At 43.7% G+C, this 24,950-nt stretch overlaps 1 protein-coding gene across 1 annotated transcript; it reads left to right on the top strand.

The window, feature by feature from the left end:
- The first annotated feature begins 1,290 nt into the window (after positions 1-1,290).
- Positions 1,291-23,219, top strand: LOC123067905 (uncharacterized). Its single transcript, XM_044490490.1, has 4 exons — positions 1,291-1,555; positions 1,691-1,864; positions 20,937-21,526; positions 21,790-23,219. The coding sequence occupies exons 1-4, from the start codon at positions 1,291-1,293 to the stop codon at positions 21,937-21,939; spliced, it is 1,179 nt and encodes a 392-aa protein (XP_044346425.1). The 3' UTR covers positions 21,940-23,219.
- The last annotated feature ends 1,731 nt before the right edge of the window (positions 23,220-24,950 follow it).

The following is a 24,950-nucleotide window of genomic DNA, read 5'->3' as shown; positions in this document are numbered from 1 at the left end:
TACCAACCAGGGCCATTAGGTGACCTACAGCTCCATCATCTAGTTGATGTCCATTCTTTGCTACAGAGCAAACACCTTTTCTCACAGGATAAGGGTCACCGACGACAAAACTTCGTGACAGCCAATTCGAGATGTGGGATATTAATTAATAAACAATCGTCCATCATCATGTTGAGTACATAGCGAATTCCAGTGTGATGTCCATGCTATGTACAGATGGCTGACGACTATTAAGTAATTCCGTCGTCGAAGTACAATATGTTTGAATTCATCGGCTGAAAAACTTTGAACAAAAGTAATTTTGAAGAACCATGGGTGATGGTAGCAATCATAGAACATAGCTATGCGAGCCAATCATTTGCTTGTATCACAGACGATGCACCAAGCTGAAATGTGTGTGACGTGCCTCATTATCGCACTCGATTATATGTTTCGGACCGTATGCTAAAGTTCACACATGGCTTACTTTTGCGATACGTGTGTGATGGCTGTGCCAGTAATCGCACACGCTTGGCCCAAGGCCAATCATGCACGATGAGTCAGGGGTCACACACAATCTTTTAATTTGCACGTTGTTAAAATTTTAACGTTAGCATGCCTTCATCGCACACAGTTCAACGCTAGGGTGTGCCATAAAGGGGGCTTAACGAGACAAAGGCATGGTACTCATTCTTGCTCTTGTGAAGCTTCCTAAGTGGCCAACTTCCAACTAGATTAATATTTACGAAGAAGTTGTTGTACGTGAGGGCATCAATGATGTTTTTCACGGGGATTAACGACAGAGTTCGGCTGGCAATGTGATGGTGATGGCGATGGACCACATCGAATTGTCATTGAACATTTGAACCTTCTTATTTAAGCATCCGTGTCGTACAGTAAAGTACTTCCTCCATTCCTAAATATTTGTCTTTTTAAAGATTTCAAATGAACTACCACATACGGATGTATATAGACATATTTTAGAATGTAGATTCACTCATTTCGCTCCGTATGTATCTAGGAATGGAGGGAGTATTAAAGTGTCGACAAACTCATGTCATGCATGCGGTGTTCCAAATACTTAATTATTTTAAAACAAGTTAAGTACCAGCCGGCTCTATCCCCGCCTCCTTGTTATCCACGAGATCCTAGTTATTTCAGTCGCTCACTTGCTTCACCACAGCCAACGAAAAACAAATGTAGTACTGATGAAACTATAAAAGCAACAAAAGTGAGAGATAGCCAGGAAGAGCAACAAGGCTATTCCATTTCTCGGTTACTAATTAGCACGCTACTCAGAGATCACAATCCATGGCTGAGATGGTCAAGTCTGTCATTCTTGGGGAAGCAGTTAGCCGGATTATTTCTGTCATTGCCCCTACCTGCAAAAACGAGGACAAAGCAGATGAAGAAGCAGCAGGAGACGGTGGCCTAGAGAGGTTGGAGATGGCGCGCATCAAAATGGAGGCTGCAGTCCAAACGTCCCACAAGTGGCTGATCACCGACACGTCTCTCCATCGTTGGCGAAAGAAGCTCAAGCGCACTGCACAGGACTGCGACGACGTAGCACACAGATGTAAGCTGCTTTCTCGGGAAGAAGGCGAGGCCCATCAGGTGGTAAAGAAATCCTCATTTCCTAGACGGATGTCTCATGCGACCAGGGTGTTCATCTCCTCTTTCGTTAGCCACGACAATGATCATCACTCTACAGGGAGTGCCACCGCCGCTGCTGTTCGAAGATTCGAGAGGCTTGCTGATGGTGCTGATGAATTTATCAGATATGTGCAGCTCGGCGGGACACCACGTCAGAACCTGTTCTTCGACCCTCTCATTGGGCAGATCTTCATGGGCAAAATGATCATGTATCAGTTGTTGCACCCGCAAGGTCAGTATCACTACTTCCGCATAAGGCCGATCAATTTCCAGGAGCGTGGGATGGAAGCCTTTCTATCCTTCATTTACAAAGATTGCAAGGTGCCCAAAAATAGTTTTTGCCTCGGGGTCATGCTGCGTCTGTCTGAGAGTACAGACATAATCGGAACCATAGTCAAGTGCTTGCGAGTTATGACACCTCACTTCAAGTCTACACCGACTTTGTTATCAAGGAGATCACCCATCTCCCTATGCAAGATTTCTCCTATATTGCACACAAGAAACACTTGGCTCATGTCGATGGAGCTTTGACTGAATGGTTCCGCCCAGATCCATTATGTTGTCAAGGATTCGAGCACGGCGGTGTGCCTTCTTGCCATAGTAGCTGCAATGGAAGCGGAAACAAATTGAAGTTTTCGAGCATATTTCCTGAACCAGTCTGCCAATTGTTTTTGCAGCATCACATCTCACTGTCTGAGTACAAAAACCTGCCAGGATCAACCGTACTTGGTGGTCATGATGACAAGTCATCTTTAGAAAATTGCGAACCATTGAAGCTTGGAATATTATTCATGCCTCATGATTCTCTTGAGGACCCTAAGTCTCTTGGTTCCACAATAGAAGTGATCGATAGAGAGAATCGACACCACCTCACGCATGTAAATGTTCACCTGGACCAACTCGATGAGATGATGATGCCTAAGGCGATAGATTATCTTCATCATAATACCGAGGCTATGTCGTACCAGGTATGCTGGAGGTTTAACCATGGCAGTGCACACGTATGCGTGGAGAAGACGAGTGCTGAAAGAAAGCTCGGAGCACGAAGAGCCAGACGACAAGGTAGGAACATTAAGAGTGCTATGGGGCTTCGTCTAGTGCAAAACGATCAGCGAATACAAATGACGAAGCAGATACTTGGAACATTCCTAAAACTATGGGTTGTGCGATCCTCCAAGAGGTTGCATAACACGTTTACCACCTGGCACAATCTGTTAGAACAAAAATAGTTATAAGTGGTCTAAGTTTAATATGCCCTCCCTTTCTGTATAGAGGATCACATGTATTCCTAGATATCAATTTGACAACTACTCCTCTGTATCAAAGTTGTACCAACTCAGCGATATTTATTTTGGGATGGATGGAGTAAATATTATTGCAATATTTACTAGTGATAACAGCTTGAATGAAAACCAAAAGAAAAACCAAAAAAATAGAGAAAACAAAAATCTAAAAAAGACTAGAATGAGCTACAAGGAAACGCCACTCGTGGAGCCTAGCCAGAACGCGCCTGTCCCACACGCTCACTAGGGAGGGCACTCTCCGTTTAGGTGCTCCCACTGCAAAATAGGAGCAGCCCCTTACAGTGTGAGCTCAACTAGTTAGTGACATCTTTCAAGAGAGTAAATTACACACAAAAGGCAATTTTTGGCTAGGTTATCACATAACCAATATTGGGGTAGGGTTGTAACACGGAACGCTGATCTACCAATTTGCTCATCCTAAACATTTATGACTGTTGGCACCCACTAGTCAGGCTGACATGGCACACATAGACGACTCGCGGATGAGGCCATTAGGTCATTTGCTCGAGTGGTTAAAAAGCCGAAACAGTAGGTTTCTCTCTTGTGTTCCCCAATTCTCTCTGTTCTTTCCCCACTCTCTTGCGGTCGCGCCATAGTGGACTGACTACCACAACTTTGCCGCTATGGTGGTGTCATGGGGAGATGGGTCCCATTCTTCTAAAGGATTTGGCGGTGATTCGTTGGGTAGCGATGTGAGTGCCTTGTTATTAATATCTACGGTTAGGGTTGATTTGGGGGATTTTCTATTTTCAACTGAATTTAACATGTTTTTTCATATATTATGTCATGTGTTAGGTCCTGAACAATATCTACATATGTTATTATATATTATGCAGGAAGGAATTACTTGTGAATTTTGTGGAATGTGTTGATTTGGAGTTGGCAGAATCACTAAAGAAAATCATTGGCCAAGAGGAGTAAAGGTGTAGAGTTAGGGGTAATCTTGTGAGTGCTGAAAGAAATTTCAAGATTATTAGAGAAAGGAAGCTATAGGCTGAGCTCGGTAATGTGAATGATGTTCTTCAGAAAGTGGTGAACGAACAACTAAAATAAGCGCTGAAGGCCCAAAAAGAACATGCTTTGATTCAGGTGAAGGCAGAATTGGCATGAAAGAAGATTCTTGATGGGACAACTACAAATTTCCACAAAGCGAGGGAATGAAATTATAAAAAGACAGGGATATATAAGCTGGAGGAGGAGAAGAACCTGAAGTACATGATTGCAGAGCTTCTTAAATAAAAGTAGGTGTCCAGTTTGCTGGATAAGTGAGCAACTAATCTTTACTGAGGGCCAAAGGCCATTGCATATACATGTGTGACAAAGTGCAGGCAACCCCTTATACAATAGGGATATACCAGACAGAGACTATACACATGTAACACGGTACCCCCCACCCCTCAAACTCATGGTGGATCAACAACACTGAGTTTGGAGAGGAAAAAGCCATGCCGTGCTCGAGTCTGTGCCTTTGTGAAGAAGTCCGCCAACTGTAACTCAGAGGGCACATAGTGAAGAGCGAGTGTCTGATCCTGCACAGCAGCACGAGCAAAGTGGGCATCCACATCGATGTTCTTGGTGAGCTCATGCTTCACCGGGTCACACGCAATACTGATAGAACCAGTACTGTCAGACATTAAGGGAGTCGAGGTAGTAGCAGACACACCAAAATCCTCAAGTAACCATCGTAACCAGATCACCTCAGCCGTCAACATAGCCATGGCTCGCAACTCAGCCTCTGTACTCGAGGGAGAAACTGCAGTCTGTTTCTTTGTCTTCCAGGCAATGAGAGAGCCACCAAGAAAGACACAATAAGCAGACAACGAGCGTCGATCAGAGGGATCACTAGCCCATGTAGCATCAGGGTAGGCCTGGAGCTCAAGAGAGCTGGAGCGGGGAAAGAAAAGGTGCTGAGAGATCGTGCCACGAAGATATCGTAGAACACGGAGGAGATGACTATAATGGACAGAGGTGGGGGCTGAAACAAACTTACTTAGGATGTGAACAAGATAGGAGATGTCCGGACGCGTAACAGCAAGATAGACAAGACTGCCAACAAGGTGACGATAGCGAATGGGATTAGGAAGAGGGTCACCATTAGAGGCACGAAGCTGCACGTTGAGCTCCATAGGACTCACAACTGTGCGCTCATCACCGAGATAGCGCGAGCAAGAAGATCCTAAATATGTTTTTCTTGGGAGATGTAGAAGCCATTGCTACGTCTTGAGCTTGTGTTGGTTTTCCTTGAAGAGGAAAGGGTGATGCAGCAATAGTAGCGTATGTATTTCCCTCAGTTTTTGAGAACCAAAGTATCAATCCATTAGGAGGCTCCTCAAAAGTCCCACGCACCTACACAAACAAACAAGAACTCGCAACCAACGCAATAACGAGGTTGTCAATCCCTTCACGGCCACTTGCGAAAGTGAGATCTGATAGAGATAATATGATAAGATAAATATATTTTTGGTATTTTTATGATATAGATTGGAAAATAAAAGATCCAAATAAAAGTAGATGGCAAACTTATATGATAAAAGATAGACCCGGGGGCCATAGGTTTCACTAGTGGCATCTCTGAAGATAGCATAAGTATTACGGTGGGTGAACAAATTACTGTCGAGCAATTGATAGAAAAGCGAATAATTATGAGAGTATCTAGGCGTAATCATGTATATAGGCATCACGTCCGTGACAAGTAGACCGACTCCTGCCTGCATCTACTACTGTTACTTCACACATCGACCGCTATCCAGCATGCATCTAGAGTATTAAGTTCATAAAGAACAGAGTAACACATTAAGAAAGATGACATGATGTAGAGGGATAAACTCATGCAATATGATATAAACCGCATCTTTTTATCCTTGATGGCAATAATACAATACGTGCCTTGTTGCACCTGCTGTCACTGGGAAAGGACACCGCAAGATTGAACCCAAAGCTAAGCACTTCTGCCATTGCAAGAAAGATCAATCTAGGAGGCCAAACCAAACTGATAATTCGAAGAGACTTGCAAAGATAACTTAACCACACATAAAAGAATTCAGAGGAGATTCAAATATTTCTCATAGATAAACTTGATCATAAACCCACAATTCATCCGATCTCGACAAACACACCGCAAAAAGAGTTGCATCGAATAGATCTCCAAGAAGATCGAGGAGAACTTTGTATTGAGATTCAAAGAGAGAGAAGAAGCCATCTAGCTAATAACTATGGACCTGAAGGTTTGTGGTAAACTACTCACAACTCGTCGGAAGGGCCATGGAGATGATGTAAAGGCCCTCCGTGGTCGATTCCCCCTCCGGCGGAGCGCCAGCGAAGGCTCCAAGATGGGATCTCGCGGATACAGAAGGTTACAGCGGTGGAAATAGTTTTTCGTGGTGCTCCCCGATGGTTTCAGGGTACGTGGGTATATATAGGAGGAAGAAGTAGGTTGGTGGACGCTGGAGGGGCCCACGAGGGTGGGGGACGCGCCCACCTGTAGGAGGCGCGGCGGGAACCCTCGTGGCCGCCTCCTCTGTTGCTTGACATCCACTCCAAGTCCCTTGGATCACGTTTGTTCCAAAAAGATCGCTCCCGAAGGTTTCATTCCGTTTGGACTCCGTTTGATATTCCTTTTCTTCGAAACACTGAAATAGGCAAAAAAATAGCAATTTGGGCTGGGCCTCCGGTTAGTAGGTTAGTCCCAAAAATGATATAAAAGTGTAAAGTAAAGCCCATAAACATCCAAAACGTGTAATATAATAGCATGGAACAATCAAAAGTTATAGATACGTTGGAGACGTATCGAGCATCCCCAAGCTTAATTCCTGCTCGTCCTTGAGTAGGTAAATGATAAAAAACAGAATTTTTGATGTGGAATGCTACCTAGCATAATTCTCAATGTAATTTTCTTTATTGTGGCATGAATATTCAGATCCAAATGATTCAAAATAAAAGTTCATAGTGACATAAGAAATGTAATACTTCAAGCATACAAATCAAGCAATCATGTCTTCTCAAAATAACATGGCTAAAGAAAGTTATCCCTACAAAATCATATAGTCTGGATGTTGCTCTATCTTCATCAGACAAAGTATTTAATCATGCACAACCCTGATGACAAGTCTAGAAATTGTTTCATACTTTAGTAATCTCAAACTTTTTCAACTTTCACGCAATACATGAGCGTGAGCCATGGACATAGCACTATATGTCGAATAGAATGGTGGTTGTGGAGAAGACAAAAAAGGAGAAGATAGTATCACATCAACTAGGCGTATCAACGGGCTATGGAGATGCCCATTAATGGATATCAATGTGAGCGGGTAGGGATTGCCATGCAACGGATGCACTGGAGCTATAAGTGTATGAAAGCTCAACAAAAAAAACTAAGTGGGGTGTGCATCCAACTCGCTTGCTCAGGAAGACCTAGGGAAATTTGAGGAAGCCAATCATTGGAATATACAAGCCAAGTTATATAATGAAAAATTCCCACTAGTATATGAAAGTAACAACATAGGAGACTCTCTATCATGAAGATCATGGTGCTACTTTGAAGCACAAGTGTGGTAAAAAGGATAGTAGCATTGTCCCTTCTCTCTCTCTCTCTCTCTCTCTCTTAATTTGACCTTTCTCTTTTTTTTATTTGTCCTTCTTTTTTTATTTGGTGGTCTCTTTGGCCTCTTTTGTTTAAAGTCCGAAGTCTCATCCTGACTTATTGGGGAATCATAGTCTCCATCATCCTTTCCTCACTGGGACAATGCTCTAATAATGAAGATCATCACACTTTTATTTACTTACAACTCAAGATTACAACTCCATACTTAAAACAAGATATGACTCTATATGAATGCCTCTGGCGGTGTACCGGGATATGCAATGAATCAAGAGTGACATGTATGAAAAATTATGAAGGTGGCCTTGCAAAAAATACGATGTCAGCTACATGATCATGCAAAGAGCAATATGACAATGATGATGCCTGTCATATAAACGGCACAGTGGAAAGTTGCATGGAAATATATCTCGAAATGGCTATGGAAATGTCATAATAGGTAGGTATGGTGGCTGTTTTGAGGAAGGTATGTGGTGGGTGTATGGTACCGGTGAACATAGCGCGACACAAGAAAGGCTAGCAATGGTGGAAGGGTGAGAGTGGGTATAATCCATGGACTCAACATTAGTCATAAAGAACTCATATACTCATTGCAAAAAATATACAATCCATTGAAAACAAAGTCATGCTCCTAGGGGGATAGACTGGTAGGAAAATACCATCGCTCGTCCCCGACCGCCACTCATAAGGAAGACAATCAATAAATAAAATTGTGCTCCAACTTCATCACAAAGCGGTTCACCATACGTGTATGCTACGGGAACCACAAACTTCAACACAAGTATTCTTTAAATTCAGAATCACCCAACTAGCATGACTCTAATATCACCACCTCCATATCTCAAAACAATTATCAAGTATCAAATTGATTATAGCATCCAATTCACTTTCTATGATAGTTTTTATTATACCCAATTTGGATGCCCATCATTCTAGGACCAATTTTATAACCATAGCAAATACCATGCTGTTTTAAGAGACTCTAAAAATAATATAAGTGAAGAATGAGAGATCAACAATTTCTTCAAAATTAAGCCACCGCCGTGCTCTAGAAGATATAAGTGAAGTACAAGAGCAAAAACTATCTAGCTCAAAAGATATAAGTGAAGAACATAGCATATTCTAATAAATTCTAATCAAGTGGGCTTCTCCAAAAAGGTGCGTAAAGCAAGGATGATTGTGGTGAACTAAAAAGCAAAGAATAATATCATACAAGACACTCCAAGCAAAACACATATCATGTGGCGAATAAAAATATAGCTCCAAGTAAAGTTACCAATAGACGAAGACGAAAGAGGGGATGCCTTCCGGGGCATCCCCAAGCTTAGGATTTTGGTTATCCTTGAATATCATGGGGTCCCATGGGCATCCCCAAGCTTAGGCTCTTGCCACTTCTTTTCCATAGTCCATCAAATCTTTACCCAAAACTTGAAAAATTCACAACACAAAACTCAACAGGAAATCTCATAAGCTCCGTTAGTGCAAGAAAGCAAAACCACCACATAAGGTACTGTAATGAACTCATTATTTATTTATATTGTTGTTAAACCTACTGTATTCCAACTTCCCTATGGTTCATACCACTTAATACGAGCCATAGATGCATCAAAATAAGCAAACAACACACGAAAAACAGAATCTGTCAAAAACAAAACAGTCTGTAGCAATCTGTAACTCCCGAATACTTATGGAACTCTAAAAATCCTACCAAAATAGGAAATCCTGGGCAATTTGTCTATTGATCTATAGCAAAACGAATCAATGCAAAATCACGTTTCTGTGAATTACTAAAATTATTTTCGTGCGTGCAAAGTTTCTGTTTTTCAGCAGAATCGAATTAACCATCACCATAGGTTATCCTATAGGTTCTACTTGGCACAAACACTAATTAAACCATAAAACACAACTAAACAGAAGGTAGATGAAAAATTTATTACTAAACATAAGCAAAAACAAAAAACTAAAATAAAATTGGTTGCCTCCCAACTAGCGCTATTGGTTAACGCCCCAACCTAGGCATAAAAGCGAGGATAGATCTATGTAGTGCCATCTTTGGCACTCAATTCACAAGTAGCTCGCATGATAGATTCATAAGGTAATTTAAATTTCTTTCTTGGAAAGTGTTCCATGCCTTTCCTTAATGGAAATTTGAATCTAATATTCCCTTCCTTCATATCAATAATTGCGCGAATCGTTCTAAGGAAAGGTCTACCAAGAATAATAGGACAAGAAAGATTGCAATCTATGTCAAGAACGATAAAATCTATGGGCACATAATTCCTATTTGCAACAATAATAACATTATTGATCCTTCCCATAGGTTTCTTAATGGTGGAATCCGCAAGGTGCAAATTTAAAGAGCAATCATCAAGATCATGGAAACCTAAAATATCACATAAAGTTTTTGGAATCGTGGAAACATTAGCACCCAAATCACACAAAGCATAGCACTCATGATCTTTAATTTTAATATTTATAGTAGGTTCCCACTCATCGTAAAGTTTTCTAGGTATAGAAACTTCCAAATTAAGTTTTTCATCATAAGATTGCATCAAGGCATCAACAATATGTTTGGTAAAAGCTTTATTTTGACTATAAGCATGAGGAGAATTCAGAACGGATTGCAACAAGGAAATACAATCTACTAAAGAAAAATTATCATAATTAATTTCCTTGAAATCAAAGATAGTGGGTTCAATGCTATTTAAATTCTTGACCTCTCCAATCCCACTTTTACCAAATTTAGCATCAAGATCTAAAAACTCCGAATCATTGGGACGCCTTTTAACTAAAGTTGACTCATCTCCAGTCCCATCATTATTAAGATTCATATTGCAAAACAAAGATTTAATAGGGGACACATCAATAATTTTTAGATCTTTATCATTATTTTCATGGAAACTAGAAGAACACGCTTTTACAAAGCAATCTTTCTTAGCACGCAATCTAGCGGTTCTTTCTTTGCACTCATCAATGGAAATTCTCATGGCTTTGAGAGACTCGTTGATATCATGCTTAGGAGGAGTAGATCTAAGTTTCAAAGAATCAACATCAAGCAAAAGTCTATCAACGTTCCTAGCGAAATCATCAACTTTAAGAATTTTTTTCTTTAAGCAAGGCTTTAAAATTCTTTTGAGAGATCATAAATTCTTTAACACTATTCTCAAAATCAGATGGTATCTTATTAAAATTACCAGAAGAATTATTGTAGGAATTTCCATAATTATTAGAGGAATTACTAGGGAACGGTCTAGAATTAAAGTTTCCCCTATAAGCATTGTTACCAAAATTATTCCTACCAACAAAATTCACATCCATAGATTCATTATTATTCTCAATGAAATTAGACAAAGGCATATCATTAGGATCAATTGGAGCACTCTTACTAGCAAACAATTTCATAAGTTCATCCATCTTTCGATTCAAAACATTAATTTCTTCTATAGCATGCACTTTTTTACAAGCAGATCTTTCAGTGTGCCATTGAAAATAATTAGGCATAATGTTATCAAGGAGTTTAGTAGCTTCTCATAAGGTGATTTCCATAAAAGTGCCTCCCGCGGCCGAATCGAAAAGATTTCTAGAAGCAAAATTCAATCCGGCATAAATTTTTTGTATGATCATCCATAAATTCAAACCATGAGTAGGGCAATTGCGAATCATCAATTTCATTATTTCCCAAGATTGGGCAACATGCTCATCATCAAGTTGTTTAAAATTCATAATATCATTCCTAAGAGAGATGATCTTAGCGGGAGGAAAATACTTAGAGATAAAAGCATCTTTGCACTTATTCCATGAATCAATACTATTCTTAGGCAAAGACGAGAACCAAACTTTAGCACGATCTCTAAGTGGAAATTGAAATAACTTTGATTTAACAATATCATTATGCATATGTTTCTTCTTTTGCATCTCACACAAATCAACAAAGTTGTTTAGATGGGTAGCGCCATCTTCACTAGGAAGGCCGGAGAATTGATCTTTCATAACAAGATTCAACAAAGTAGCATTGATTTCACAAGACTCAACATCATTAAGAGGAGCAATCGGAGTACTAAGGAAATCATTATTATTGGTATTGGAAAAGTCACACAATTTGGTATTATCTTGCACCATAGCGACAAGTAATCCAACACACAAGCAAACAAAAAGGCAAGCGAAAAAGAGAGGAGATTGGCAAAGAGAGGGCAAATAAAACTGCAATGGTGAAGTGGGAGAGAGGAAAACGAGAGGAAAATGGCAAATAATGTAATGAGAGGGAGATGAGTTTGTGATGGGTACTTGGTATGTCTTGACTTGAGCGAAGACCTCCCCGGCAACGGCGCCGGAAATCGCACGCTGGCGGGAGGTCGAATCTTGATTTGACTTGGTGGAAGCCTCTACGGCAACAGTGCTAGAAATCCTTCTTGCTAAGTCTTGAGCTTGCGTTGATTTTCCTTGAAGAGGAAAGGGTGATACAACAATAGTAGCGTAAGTATTTCCCTCAGTTTTTGAGAACCAAAGTATCAATCCAGTAGAAGTCTCCTCAAAAGTCCCATGCACCTACACAAACAAACAAGAACTCGCAACCAACACAATAAATGGGTTGTCAATCCCTTCACGGCCACTTGCGAAAGTGAGATCTGATAGAGATAATATGATAAGATAAATATATTTTTGGTATTTTTATGATATAGATTGGAAAGTAAAAGATCCAAATAAAAGTAGATGGCAAACTTATATGATAAAAGATAGAGCCGGGGGCCATAGGTTTCACTAGTGGCTTCTCTGAAGATAGCATAAGTATTACGATGGGTGAACAAATTACTGTCGAGTAGTTGATAGAAAAGCGAATAATTATGAGAATATCTAGGCATGATCATGTATATAGGCATCACGTCCGTGACAAGTAGACCGACTCCTGCCCGCATCTAGTAGTATTACTCCACACATCGACCGCTATTCAGCATGCATCTAGAGTATTGAGTTCATAAAGAATAGAGTAACGCATTAAGAAAGATGACATGATGTAGAGGGATAAACTCATGCAATATGATATAAACCCCATCTTTTTATCCTCGATGGCAACAATACAATACGTGCCTTGCTGCCCCTGCTGTCACTGGGAAAGGACACCGCAATATTGAACCCAAAGCTAAGCACTTCTGCCATTGCAAGAAAGATCAATCTAGTAGGCCAAACCAAACTTGTAATTCGAAGAGACTTGCAAAGATAACTTAATCACACATAAAAGAATTCAGAGGAGATTCAAATATTTCTCATAGATAAACTTGATCATAAACCCACAATTCATCGGATCTCGACAAACACACTGCAAAAAGAGTTATATCGAATAGATCTCCAAGAAAATCGAGGAGAACTTTGTATTGAGATTCAAAGAGAGAGAAGAAGCCATCTAGGTAATAAATATGGACCCGAAGGTCTGTGGTAAACTACTCACAACTCACCGGAAGGGCCTTGGAGATGATGTAGAGGCCTTCCGTGGTCGATTCCCCCTCCGGCGGAGCGCCGACGAAGGCTCCAAGTTGGTATCTCGCGGATACAGAAGGTTACGGTGGTGGAAATAGTTTTTCGTGGTGCTCGCCGATGGTTTCAGGGTACGTGGGTAGATATAGGAGGAAGAAGTATGTCGGTGGATGCTCGAGGGGCCCATGAGGGTGGGGGGCGCGCCCACCTATAGGGGGCGCGCTGGGCACCCTCGTGGCCGCCTCCTCTGTTGCTTGACGTCCACTCCAAGTCCCCTGGATCACGTTTGTTCCAAAAAGCTCGCTCCCGAAGGTTTCATTCCGTTTGGACTCCGTTCGATATTCATTTTCTTCAAAACACTAAAATAGGCTAAAAAACAACAATTTGGCTGGTCCTCCGGTTAGTAGGTTAGTCCCAAAAATGATATAAAAGTGTAATGTAAAGCCCATAAACATCCAAAACGGGTAATATAATAGCATGGAACAATCAAAAATTATGGATACGTTGGAGACATATCAGCCATCAGAGGTGGAGGAGATCTCAATCCCAAGAAAATAGCAAAGTGGACCAAGATCAGTCATGAGGAATTGGTCGCGAAGGCGAGCCTTAACAAAGGCAGTGTAGTCAGAGTCGTCACCAGTGATGATCAGGTCATCAACATAGAGAAGGAGAAGAGTCCGACCACGAGGAGACGTTTGAACAAACATCACGGGATCATGATCGCTCGGCAAGAAACCAGCGGCAGTCATCACAGAGGCGAAGCACTCAAACCAGGCGCGATGGGCCTGTTTGAGACCATAGAGGGAGAGGCGAAGTCTACAGACCATACCATCAGGAGCATAGTACCCCGGTGGTGACTGCATATAAACCTCGTCACATAACTCGCCATTGAGAAAAGCATTCTGAACATCAAGTTGAGAGATAGACTGTTGACGAACAGAAGCCACAGCAAGAAGAGTGCGGATAGTGGTCATCTGGGCCATAGGAGCGAATGTCTCATCATAATCGCGCCCCTGCTCCTGCTGAAAACCACGGGCCACAAGACGCGCTTTGTAGTGCTCAAGAGAACCATCAGAGCAAGTCTTAATCTTGTAGACCCACTTGCAGGTGATGGGAGGAACACCAAAAGGGAGAGAAACCAGATCCCATGTGCCAGAGTGCTCAAGGGCAGCAAGCTCTTCAGCCATCGCAAAGCTGCCATTCAGGCTGAGTCATGGCAGTCCGATAGGTGGTGGGCTCAGCAATAACAAAGAGACCGTACGGATCAGGTGTGTAGCGATCAGGTAGGGGCGAGTCCGAGCACGGAGGTTTTGAACCGAGGGAGACGTGAAGGGAGGTGCACCAGAGGTGGATGGCGTGTCAAGGGAAGCATCCTCAAAACGAGGGCGACGGGTATAGTGGAGAGGAAACGGTGATAGAGGGCGACGGACTAGAGATGATGGTGGAGAAGTGAAGGAGGAGGATGGGGAAGATGGGGTCGGTGGTGAAGGAGAAGGAAGGAGAGATGCAGGAGGAGGAGGTGAAACATGAGGCACATAGCAGGGCGTATCGGGAAGAAGAAGAAAAGAAATATCGTCCACAGAGAAGCTCGAGGAAGAAGAACGTGGGTAGTAAGAGCGAGACTCGTCAAAGGTCACATCACGCGAGATGCGCAAGCGGCGACCAACATGGTCCCAACAGCGATAGCCCTTGTGCTCATCATTGTAGCCAAGGAAAACACACTCAACCGACTGAGCAGTCAGTTTGGTGCGTTCTCGCGGGGAAAGAAGGACATAGCACAGACATCCAAACATAGGAAGAACTGAGTAGTCAGGAGATCGACAAGTGAGACACTCCATAAGAATACCACCATGCAGAGCAGTCGATGGCTGAATGTTGATGAGATAGGTGGATGCAGAAACAACCTCAGTCCAAAAGTGGGGTAGAAGAGAAGCAGAAATCATCAGTGCACGAGCCGTCTCAAGTAGATGACGGTGCTTATGTTCGGCAAAGCCATTCTGAGCATGAGCACCAGGACATGAGAACTAGGAAAGAGTACCCAGTTCCACGAGAAAACCATGCAACAGCTGGGAGATATATTCTCCTGCGGAGTCAGCATGAAAAGTACGAATGGGCGTGGAAAACCCCAGGTGTGAACCATGGCAGCAAATCATTTGCATATAGAGAGAACCTTGCTACGAGATTTCATGAAGTAGAGACAAGTGTAGCGAGATAAATTATCAATAAACAAAACATAGTAGCGATGACCACCTTTCGAATCAAAGGGAGCAGGACCCTAGACATCAGAATGAACTAAGTCAAAAGGACTCTGAGATACAGACTCACTAGTAGGATAAGGTAACTGGGTCTGTTTGCCAAGTCTGCAACCATTACAATGTAAGGAAACATCTCCAGATACAGACCCTAAGAGGCCCTGACGAACTAAAGAAGACAAGCGAGAGCCACAGATGTGACCAAGGCGAGATGATGCCATTGCTGGAAGGACGCACACGAAGATGTAGCAAGAGCATGGGAGCTGGCAGAAGTGGTGGCAGCGGATGGAACACAAAGCCAGTCAACCTCCCAAAGACCCTCTGACTCACGGCGCCGGGGGCCAGCACCAACCAAAGTCTTGGTGCGACGATCCTGAATGGAGCAAGAGTCGGTATCAAGAATGACACGACAACCAGAATCAGCAAGTTGGACAGCGGAAAAAAGATTCATGGTAAGGCGAGGAACATGTGAAACACTAGGAACAGAAAAAGATGGAGTGTAAAGAAGACCACGACTAGCAACATGAATAGGTGTGCCATCGGCGGTAAGAACATTAACAGGCGAATCAAGAGGTCGAAGAGAAGACAACACAGAGGAATCAGAGGACATATGAAAGGAGGCTCCAAAATCCAGAACCCACGAAGATGTACCTGACTGTGTAGATGCCTGTGGTGGTCGAGAAATGGATGCAGTCACAGCAACAGCGGAACCGGTCGACGAAGAGCCTGAGGAAGCCAAGAGACGCTTGAGCCTCACAATGTCCTGGTCAGTGAGTGACGGAGTAGAGGAAGATCAAGGAGTCTCACTGGAAGAGGAGCGCCTCTAGTCTCGCTTCTTCTCATGGCAATCAGACTCTAGATGAACTGGCCGAGAGCAGTAGCCACAGAAGGTGTCACGATGCGACTGGCCCCTCTCAGTATAAGCAGGGCGACCCACCCCCCTGAAGGTGTGGGTAGGAGCGGTGGGGCGGTGAGCCGAGCAGACGACACAGGAAACTAAGTAGCCAACAGAGACGGAACCACCAGCAAAGTAGCAGAGCGAAGGCGGGTCTCCTCAGCACGAAGCTCGAAAAGCACCTCCGAGATAGAGACATGGCCACGAGCAAGCAAGTGAGCACGTTTGGGCTCAAACTCAGAACGGAGATGAGATAAGAACTCATGGACCCTCTGAAACTCCTGATCAGACCTAGTAGTCTGACAACAACGACAGGTGCCACAAACAACTGTCCGAAGAGAGTCAAGCTGACGCCACATGGCAGAGCACTATGAATAGAACTCATCAACAAAGGAATCACCTTGCTGGAGTGTGTGCTCCTGACGCACCACCGATAGGTAGAGAGCATCACCAGAGGGCTGATAGCGCTGACAGAGATAAGACCACATCGCTGCAACTGTGCCAAGTCCCATGAACTCCGAAGAGAACTAAGGGAGGACATTCGCAGTGAGAACAGCAGCAACACGAGCATCATCATTGCGCAGACAGATCATAGCGATATACCGAAAGAGCATCGGAATAAGCAAATACCTGCTGATCATAAGCATCAACTGCAGCATCATCAAGGGCCTTGGCTGCATCCCGGTCAGCCTGAGAAGCCTCAGCAGCAAGTACCGGCGGCACTGGTGGGATTCTGGCCACGGGCGCAACAGGGCATGGCGGGCAGGGTACCTCACCAGAAAGATCACCCCAGAGAAGAAGACCACGCATATGGATGCACATGAACCCCACAAACTCAGCGTAGTTGGTGCCATCAAAGATCATTGAGCACCGAGGAACAACAACATAGCCCGAAGAAGACATGAGGAATCTCTGTTTTTCTCCTTTTTTTCTGGTGAACTCGCCCCGATCTAGATCAGGGCTGAGAGGCTCATGCTAGCCCGATGCAGCCCCGAGTGGGGAATCGGGAGGAAGGGGGAGCCCAGGAGGAGGGCTAGCCCTGGGCTGCACCAGCGGCAGCGGAAGGAGTGGCGGCGGCCAGCCGGAGGCTGAGGCGTCGGCGGCCGGCGCAACAGACGTGGGCGCGGACAGGGCACGGTCGGGGCGCGGACGGGCGGAGATGCCGCAGCCTGGCAGCGGCTGGGGCGCAGCCGGGGGCAGGCATGGCGCGGACTAGAAGCGCGGCCGGGAGCAGGCAGGGGCGGGCAGGGCGCGTCCCTGGTCACATCCTTCGGCGCGGGCACGGACAGAGCAGCTGCAGGAGAAGCTGCAGACTTCTGCCGGGCGCAAGGACGGCGCCGGACGGCCAGCTGCAGCCGCAGAGAAGATGGCCGGCGACGAGGGAGGAGGTGGCCGGCGACGAGGAAGCTAGGCACGGAGCTGCAGTGTGCGGGAGAGGAAGAGGAACCTGGCAACAGATACCATGTTGGATAAGTGAGCAACTAATCTTTACTGAGGACCAAAGGCATATTATATATACATGTGTAACAAAGTGCAGGCAACTCCTTATACAATGGGAATATACCAGACAGAGACTATACACATCTAACACAGTCCAAAGGGTCAAAGTGCAGAAAGATTAAGGAAATTTGTGATGAAAATGCATTTGCAAGTGTTGCCAAACCCAGGCCATGTTGAACCATGTGGTGCTACGTGCTCGTTGGGAGCACCCCGGCCCATAAAACCAGTTGGGAGCAACCCGATAAAAATAAAAACCAGTTGGAACACTAAAGCATGCTTCACGCCGCAATCAGACTGAAGCCAAACTTGAATACAGACGGACAGAGTCTGCGAGGGTTTGGATGGTTGGCCTCCTGGAGTCACTCGTAGTCGGATACACCTGAGTGAAAGGTAGTTCTGGTGCGCCACTAGGAGGATTCCTGTTGGATTTGATTCATTTGGAACCGAGCACCGCAATCTGAGTCTTGGTTCTGTTCAAATAAACAAAGGTATTCCCTCAGAGGGACCTCAGCCGGTCTCGATCCACTCATCAAGCTAGAGATAGCTTACAGATTCATTCGGAATTCATGGTATGCCCCTCGTTGGGTCATTATCCAGTCTCCATCCGTATGAAAAGACTGCAAACCACAAAGATTAACCTGTTGTTAGCTCACATGCCACCACCAGAAAAAACCAAGACAAATCAGATGAAGAAGCATGAGGTGGCTGCCTAAAGAGACTGCAGATGGCGCGCATCAAAATGGAGGCCACGCTCCAGACATCCGACAGGTGGCAAACCACCGACATATCGCTGCCCCATTGGCGAAATAAGCTGAATCACGCTGCCCAAGACCGACGACGCAGCGTGCAGATGCTGGAAACTTTCACGGGAATAAGAGGCAGCGGCGCAGGTGATAAAGCAATCCTCATTTCCTAGACGGATGGCTCATGCGATCAAGGTGTTCATCTCCTCTTTCGTTGGCTGCGACAGTGATCGTTGCTCAATAACTAGAGCCTCAGCCGTCAAAGATTTGAGAGATTTGCCGATGATGCTGGTGAATTTATAAGATTTGTGCTGCTCGGCGGGACACTATGACAACATCTGTTCTTCATCCCTCTCGTCGGGAACATCTTCGCGGATGAAAGGAACACTGATGTATCCTGTGTTGCATCTGGGAGTCCGGTATCACTACATCATCATACGGGCAGTCGGTTTCAAGGATGGTGGGCTGGAGGCCAGTTTATTCTTTGTGTACGAAGAGTCGAAGACTACAAGGTGCCCAAGAACAGCTTTTTACTTGGGGTCACGCTGCGTCTCTCTGAGAGTACAGACATAATCGGAACTAGAGTCAAGTGCTTGCAAGTTATGACGCCTCAGTTCAAGTCTACAGTCGATGTTGTTACCAAAAAGATTTCGCCTATGTTGCACATAATGACCCCTGGACCCATGTTCATGGAACTTTGACCAGATGGTTTCGTCCAGAACCATTATGTTGTCAAGGATGCATGCACCCCATCGTGCCTTCTTGTCACAGTGGCAGTGACAATGGAGGTGCAAAAAAATTGAGATTTTCAAGCATATCTCCTGAGCCAGCCTGCACAGTATTTTTTTTTTGCAGTGTCCCATGTCAGTATCGGTTTTGCGATAGAAGTGACCCATAGAGATAGGCAACACACCTAACACATGTAAATGTTCACTCGGACCGACTCGATGAGGCGCTGCTACCCAAGGCCATCGATTATCTTCATCATAATGCCAAGAGGGTGTTTTGAGTAGTTCGAGCTATGTGGTACCCCTTACTTTAGTCATCCATTTTTGTATCATGATCCGTGCAGGCACATTTGTCATTTTTGTTTCTCTCAAACGAAGCAACGTATAAACTTCAAACTTTGCAAGACAACAAAACATTCTAATTACTATATGGGAAAAAACTTTCTGATTTTTTCATGCATTTTAAATACGAAAAATTATTTTTTTAACCAAAAAATCCTCCTTATGTATATTTATGTCGGTCCAAAAAATCTGAAAGTTTTTCACACATTGTCGTTGTATAGATTTTTTGATCTGCAAAGTTTGAAGTCTATAAGTTCTTTTATCTGAGAGAAACCAAAAAAAAGAAATCTTATTGTTGTAACTTAGTTGAAGAGTACGGATCTTAAAGCAATGTTGGAGGGCTGAAAATAAGAGGATCCATGTAGCTCGACCTACAGAGGAATTTTACGTTCTGCCAAGGCTATGTCGTACAAGTATGTTGGAGGACTAACCATGGCAGTGTGTACCTGTGCTTGGAGAAGAAAAGGGTGGAAAGAATGCTCGAAGCCCGCAGAGCCACATGTCAAGGCACGAACAATAAGTACCAAGGGGCTTCGGCACGTGCACCAGCATTAAGAGGTGCGGTTACGGAAGCAGGTGGCTGGAGCTTTCGAAAAACTATGGGTTGTGTGTTCCTTTGAGATTTTATTGAGCTGGTTTACCACCTCGTTTCATGGGTTAGGACAAATCTAGTGATAAGTGGCCTAGTTCCATAATCCCTTTGTGCTATTATAGAAGGTCACATGTATCCCTACTCCCTAGATTATCAATTTAACAACAAAAATATGATGAGACTTTCTTATAATGCAATTTACTGCCTCCGTTCCTACATATATGACCTTTTGAATTACCAAAACGTCATACATTTAGGAATGGAGGAAGTATTTATTAGAGATAAATGGTATAGCCGGCATGAACCCGGTGGAATGAAAACATGAAAGAGAAACAAGGAAATGAAATGATAAAACAAATAATCCAAAGGAACTAGACTGGTGGAGCCCAGCAAGCACGCACCTCCTTCGTGCCCTCAGGGAGTTCGGTGTTCCCCATTGGGACAAAGAAAAAAAATGAAACCTACCAGGACTAATCCTTGGTGGTTTAGTTTTATAGAAGAAACGCGAGACTCGAACTCGAGCGCTGGTGGGCTGGGCCACATGGAACGAGATCCTCTGACATTGCAAGGGAAGTCAGGTAGAGCTACACCTCTCTGACTTTGCTTCGCCATAGCCGCACTAATAGCAAGGTGGCATAGTGGTTAACTACACTAATTACCAACACTAATCGTCTACAGCAGATTATCTACAGTGCCAACCCCCCTCTCTGACTTACCTTCTTTCTTCTCTACTACTATTAAACAAGCAAACATATTCATCGCTAAGTGCACCCACACTAATCTACACAGAACAGTAAGGACCAATTGCAGCCTCAGATCAGGATCATTTAATTTAATCTAACGATTAAGATTACACTAAGCCTCACCCCAAACTGCGTTTAGCGATTTTCCTGGGCGGACGAAAACTCTGCCGCCCGCATTGGTTCAGCCATACGAGGAAAAAAAGGCAAGATATGATACAGGAGAGACAACACGATCGGGGAGGCGGCGCATCTTCGGGGAGGATAAGAGGACAGGGGAGGAGAAGTAAGGCCTGGTGGCTGCTAAGGAGGTGCTCGCCGGCGAGCGGGCTCCGGCGGCCGCCTAGCGCGCGGAGTTGGATCGGGGCGCATCCCCGCGGCCGTGGTTGTACTCGCTACGCCGCCTGCCCAAAAGAACCGGTGCTCCCCGCCGCCTGCCTCTCTTACCCACGTGAAGCTACCACTCCCTTCCTCCTCCGCCAGCCCCAAGAGTGCCCACCCCGTTGCCCGATCGGCTGCACCAGCGCCCTGCCGGTGGCGCTCGTCGGCCCTCCCCGCCGGCCCCGCGCCGTACCCGTCGTCTCCTCAATCTGTTGTCAGGGGACATGCCAGCGCCCTCCCAGTGGCCCTCGCCGGCCCTCCCCGCCGTCCCCGTGTCGTATCCGCCATCTCCCCAATCCGCAGCTAGAGGACACGCCAAGAAGCTTCAGTCATGAGGCCGTCGCGCCGGAGGTCTTCCATCTCAGATTTGTTTTCATTACGGTATTTCCTCAGTGATGTGATGCTTCAACTTCTCTTCCGGTGCTTCTCAAATTGATGTAACCAAGAGTATGTCGTGGATCACCATTTTAGATTCTGAAATTTATTGTCATCTACCCGTCGTTCTGAACTTCATTTGTCATTTTTCAGCGATGCACATCTTTACTGTCAGGTTTATAGTCATCAAGCAGTCCTAAATTTTAAGGTTATATCAACATTTATATTCTTGATTACAGGGTGTTGTCAAGAATTTCATCATGGCCACTGCTTTCCCACCGAGGTATTTGCCGCATGCAGCCATGCACAAGTGTCGTCACTTGCATCTCCTCTGTGCGTTCCCGTCATTCCATGCCGCACGAGGCTGCAGTCACCACACCCTTGAGTAGGTAATTCATCAATTGATAGTTTTTGTCCCTGCCGTGACTTGCATCTTTCTACCTTGCTTCAAATTTAATTTGATTGAATGTCAAATAAAGATCAACTTTATCTCTGATTGATTCATGGAAGTGCAAGCTGAATTATATTCAGGATATTCTGATTATTACTTCCAAGTTATATTCTAACACAATGTCTTTGGTTTAACAACTTGCAAGTGTTTCTTGTACTGATGTTAACCTCATAAAAAAGACTCCCAGGTGGACATCTGCTATAAATAATCAGGTACTGCTTTCCATTATCAAATTCAAATGCTCAGTGAAACTATCCAATGGATGGACTGGTTGTTTAACACTGAATCATCAACACTTTATTCTCATCTTATCTCCTCTTCCATTCACTGAAACATCTGCAGTGCACGCTTGTTACTTCTTTGACTGCTTGAACATAAATATTGAGAAAACTCAATTTTCTATGGGCATGAATAATCTTTCGATTCATACATAAAATCAAAATGTGGTTCCAGTTCCAGGAGGTATGGCATGATTTCTCTGCTGGCGTGTGTGTGTGTTGCTTGTTTGTCTGTTGCCGGCTGGATTGCACAGCGGCGATGCCGGGAGCCGGGGGTCATTGGAAAAGTGAGATGCCGACGTCACTCAAAACGATCCTTGCATGGTATTGACAGAATCATCCACAAATTATTTGATGGCATTGACCCTTGCTTGGCACGTGCTTGGCATTGACTGAATCCTACATTGGCGAGCTTGTATCCCGACCAACCTCTTTGTCTTCATTTTTTTAGAAGCTAACTCACTTGGTTTGTGCGCTCCAATTTGCATATAGAGAGGTTCAGATGTCTGGCCAGCTAGGCACTGCCTATTTCTCTAAACCTGAAAATTCAAAAATCACTTTAGTTTTCACTAACACAGCTAGGGCCAACACCTGCTATCAAAAGAGCCTGAACAGTGGACGGGGTGGCGGAGTAGTCACGTACCAACAATACAGTAACTGCTAGCTATACTTCTGGAGCAAATTCTTTGTCGTAGTCATCAGGCCGCAGATGGCGTTGCCGGGATACACGCCCACCAAGGTCTCCGGCCATATAGGCCCATGAGGGATCCAGGGTGTTGCTCTATGCAGCATCATGACCACAATGGTGACTTTGTTTTGAAAATACTATTTGAATGGCATCACAACATTGAGTACACATTTTTTTTTCAACAGTTGCTTTATTTTTATACCATGTGAATCTCCCTGGGTTAGAGCTTGAGACGTGCGTTACACACGGTTAATTTTTCACGATTTATTGTTGTTGCTATTTCCCACGAGGTACTTGATAAAAAGTGTTCGGCGTGTGGTGCTCTTCAATGACTTGTTCTCTTTTGAAAAGCAAGCAATAGAGCATGAGAGTGCTGTGATCCTCCAAATTCCTGCTCGCTTCTATACCCGTATATCTGTTATTTTTGACTGATTTTATTCCCTTGAATGCTACATAAGAGGTGTCTTTGCAGAGCTTAAGAACAATTTATTTGGTTGGAGCTAACTAATACTGTATTGCAAAGGGCCAGACAGCCAACCAACTACAAATGGACTGCCCGAATTTATCCATGTGTTGGAATAGATGATATTTGATGATTTGAACCTTGCAACGGTAGGGTTTCCACATGTATCTACCTCAATTTATTTGAAGATACTTGTTGAAAGATATTTCTAATACTTTAGTGCATGTGATATATTATTTTAGATAGTAGTACTACTTTAATGTGGTGTGTTACATTTTAGCTGGCAAATGGGTTAAATTCATCTACGCATCAGGTCATCAGCACTCAGTATCTCTGTGTTCTTGACATACAAAAACTATTCGTGTGTGAACTCTTGAAGTAAAATACCATATTGTCTGCTTGATTGTTATTGTAGTTAACAAAATGTTTAAAAATTTAGCAAAAACATACAACATCCAATAATATAGTACTTATTAGCATCTATCGTGATTATCAACATTTATATTTGTAAGACATGTGTTGCACATGCATGTTTATACTGTTTTAAGTTTTCAACTGCAGGGGTGTGAGACATTAGCATGCTCTGTACATAAGCAGGGAGTTCAGGGGCAGAACTGAAGGTAGACTCGGGTGCAGTTATCCACTCCTACTTGCTTTCACTAGAACAACATATTACACTGTGAAAGCAAGATCATGCACTGGCATCGGTTTTATTACTCCACAGATGTGGGTCATCGGCCATGACAAAATATGGGATAACAAATATTATGGATACAAGATGGCAACATAAACTTCGCAATTTTATGATTTGTGATCTCGTAGATTTTTGCCATGCGGAGGACAAATGATTCTGGCTATATGCACTGGAGTTTAATCCATGTTGAACTAATTAGATATCGATCTATGTAAATTTGGAGAATCATATGTGTTTGAGATGATTTGAGAGTGCCCTTACCGGCCGTGTAGGTCCATGGTAATTCGATTGTTCTGATTTGTGTTCCATTTTTACTTAACGGAGATGTATTTTCACTATTAAGTGTAATAATTAATAACTATTGGATGTGTTCTGCAACGCGATACACGATGAGTGGGATTTTCCTTGGCATGAGCGGAGATGCCTTCGAATTACTAAGTTTTATTTGGTTGTCTGTTTCATGTGTTAGTTCTGTATTGTACCAATGTTCATTCAAATGAAAATGCAAGGTACTACAATGATGAATGTATGATATTTCCGTAAAATTAATAAAATATAGGACATTGAAATGTAGGGGTTGAGGTTTAGAGGTCTGCTGGAGTTAAACAAATTGTAAGTGAGGATCTTTATAGGTGAGTCCCTATGCGTTGATTGATGGGAAATGTTTTAGGGGACCTATGAGAGTTTCTCTGACTCCGGTTCATGATTCCTTGGAAATCCTCCCAACCATTCCTGTTTACACTAAAAAACATATTTTGTTACCCTTTTAATTATTATTTTTAAAAATTTCTTTAGTGAATTCAACTTCATCATATAACCGAGTTTT

The sequence above is a fragment of the Triticum aestivum genome, chromosome 3B, assembly GCF_018294505.1.
Source record: "Triticum aestivum cultivar Chinese Spring chromosome 3B, IWGSC CS RefSeq v2.1, whole genome shotgun sequence".
In the NCBI taxonomy this organism is placed as follows: domain Eukaryota; kingdom Viridiplantae; phylum Streptophyta; class Magnoliopsida; order Poales; family Poaceae; genus Triticum; species Triticum aestivum.
This window is presented reverse-complemented; position numbering and strand designations above follow the sequence as displayed.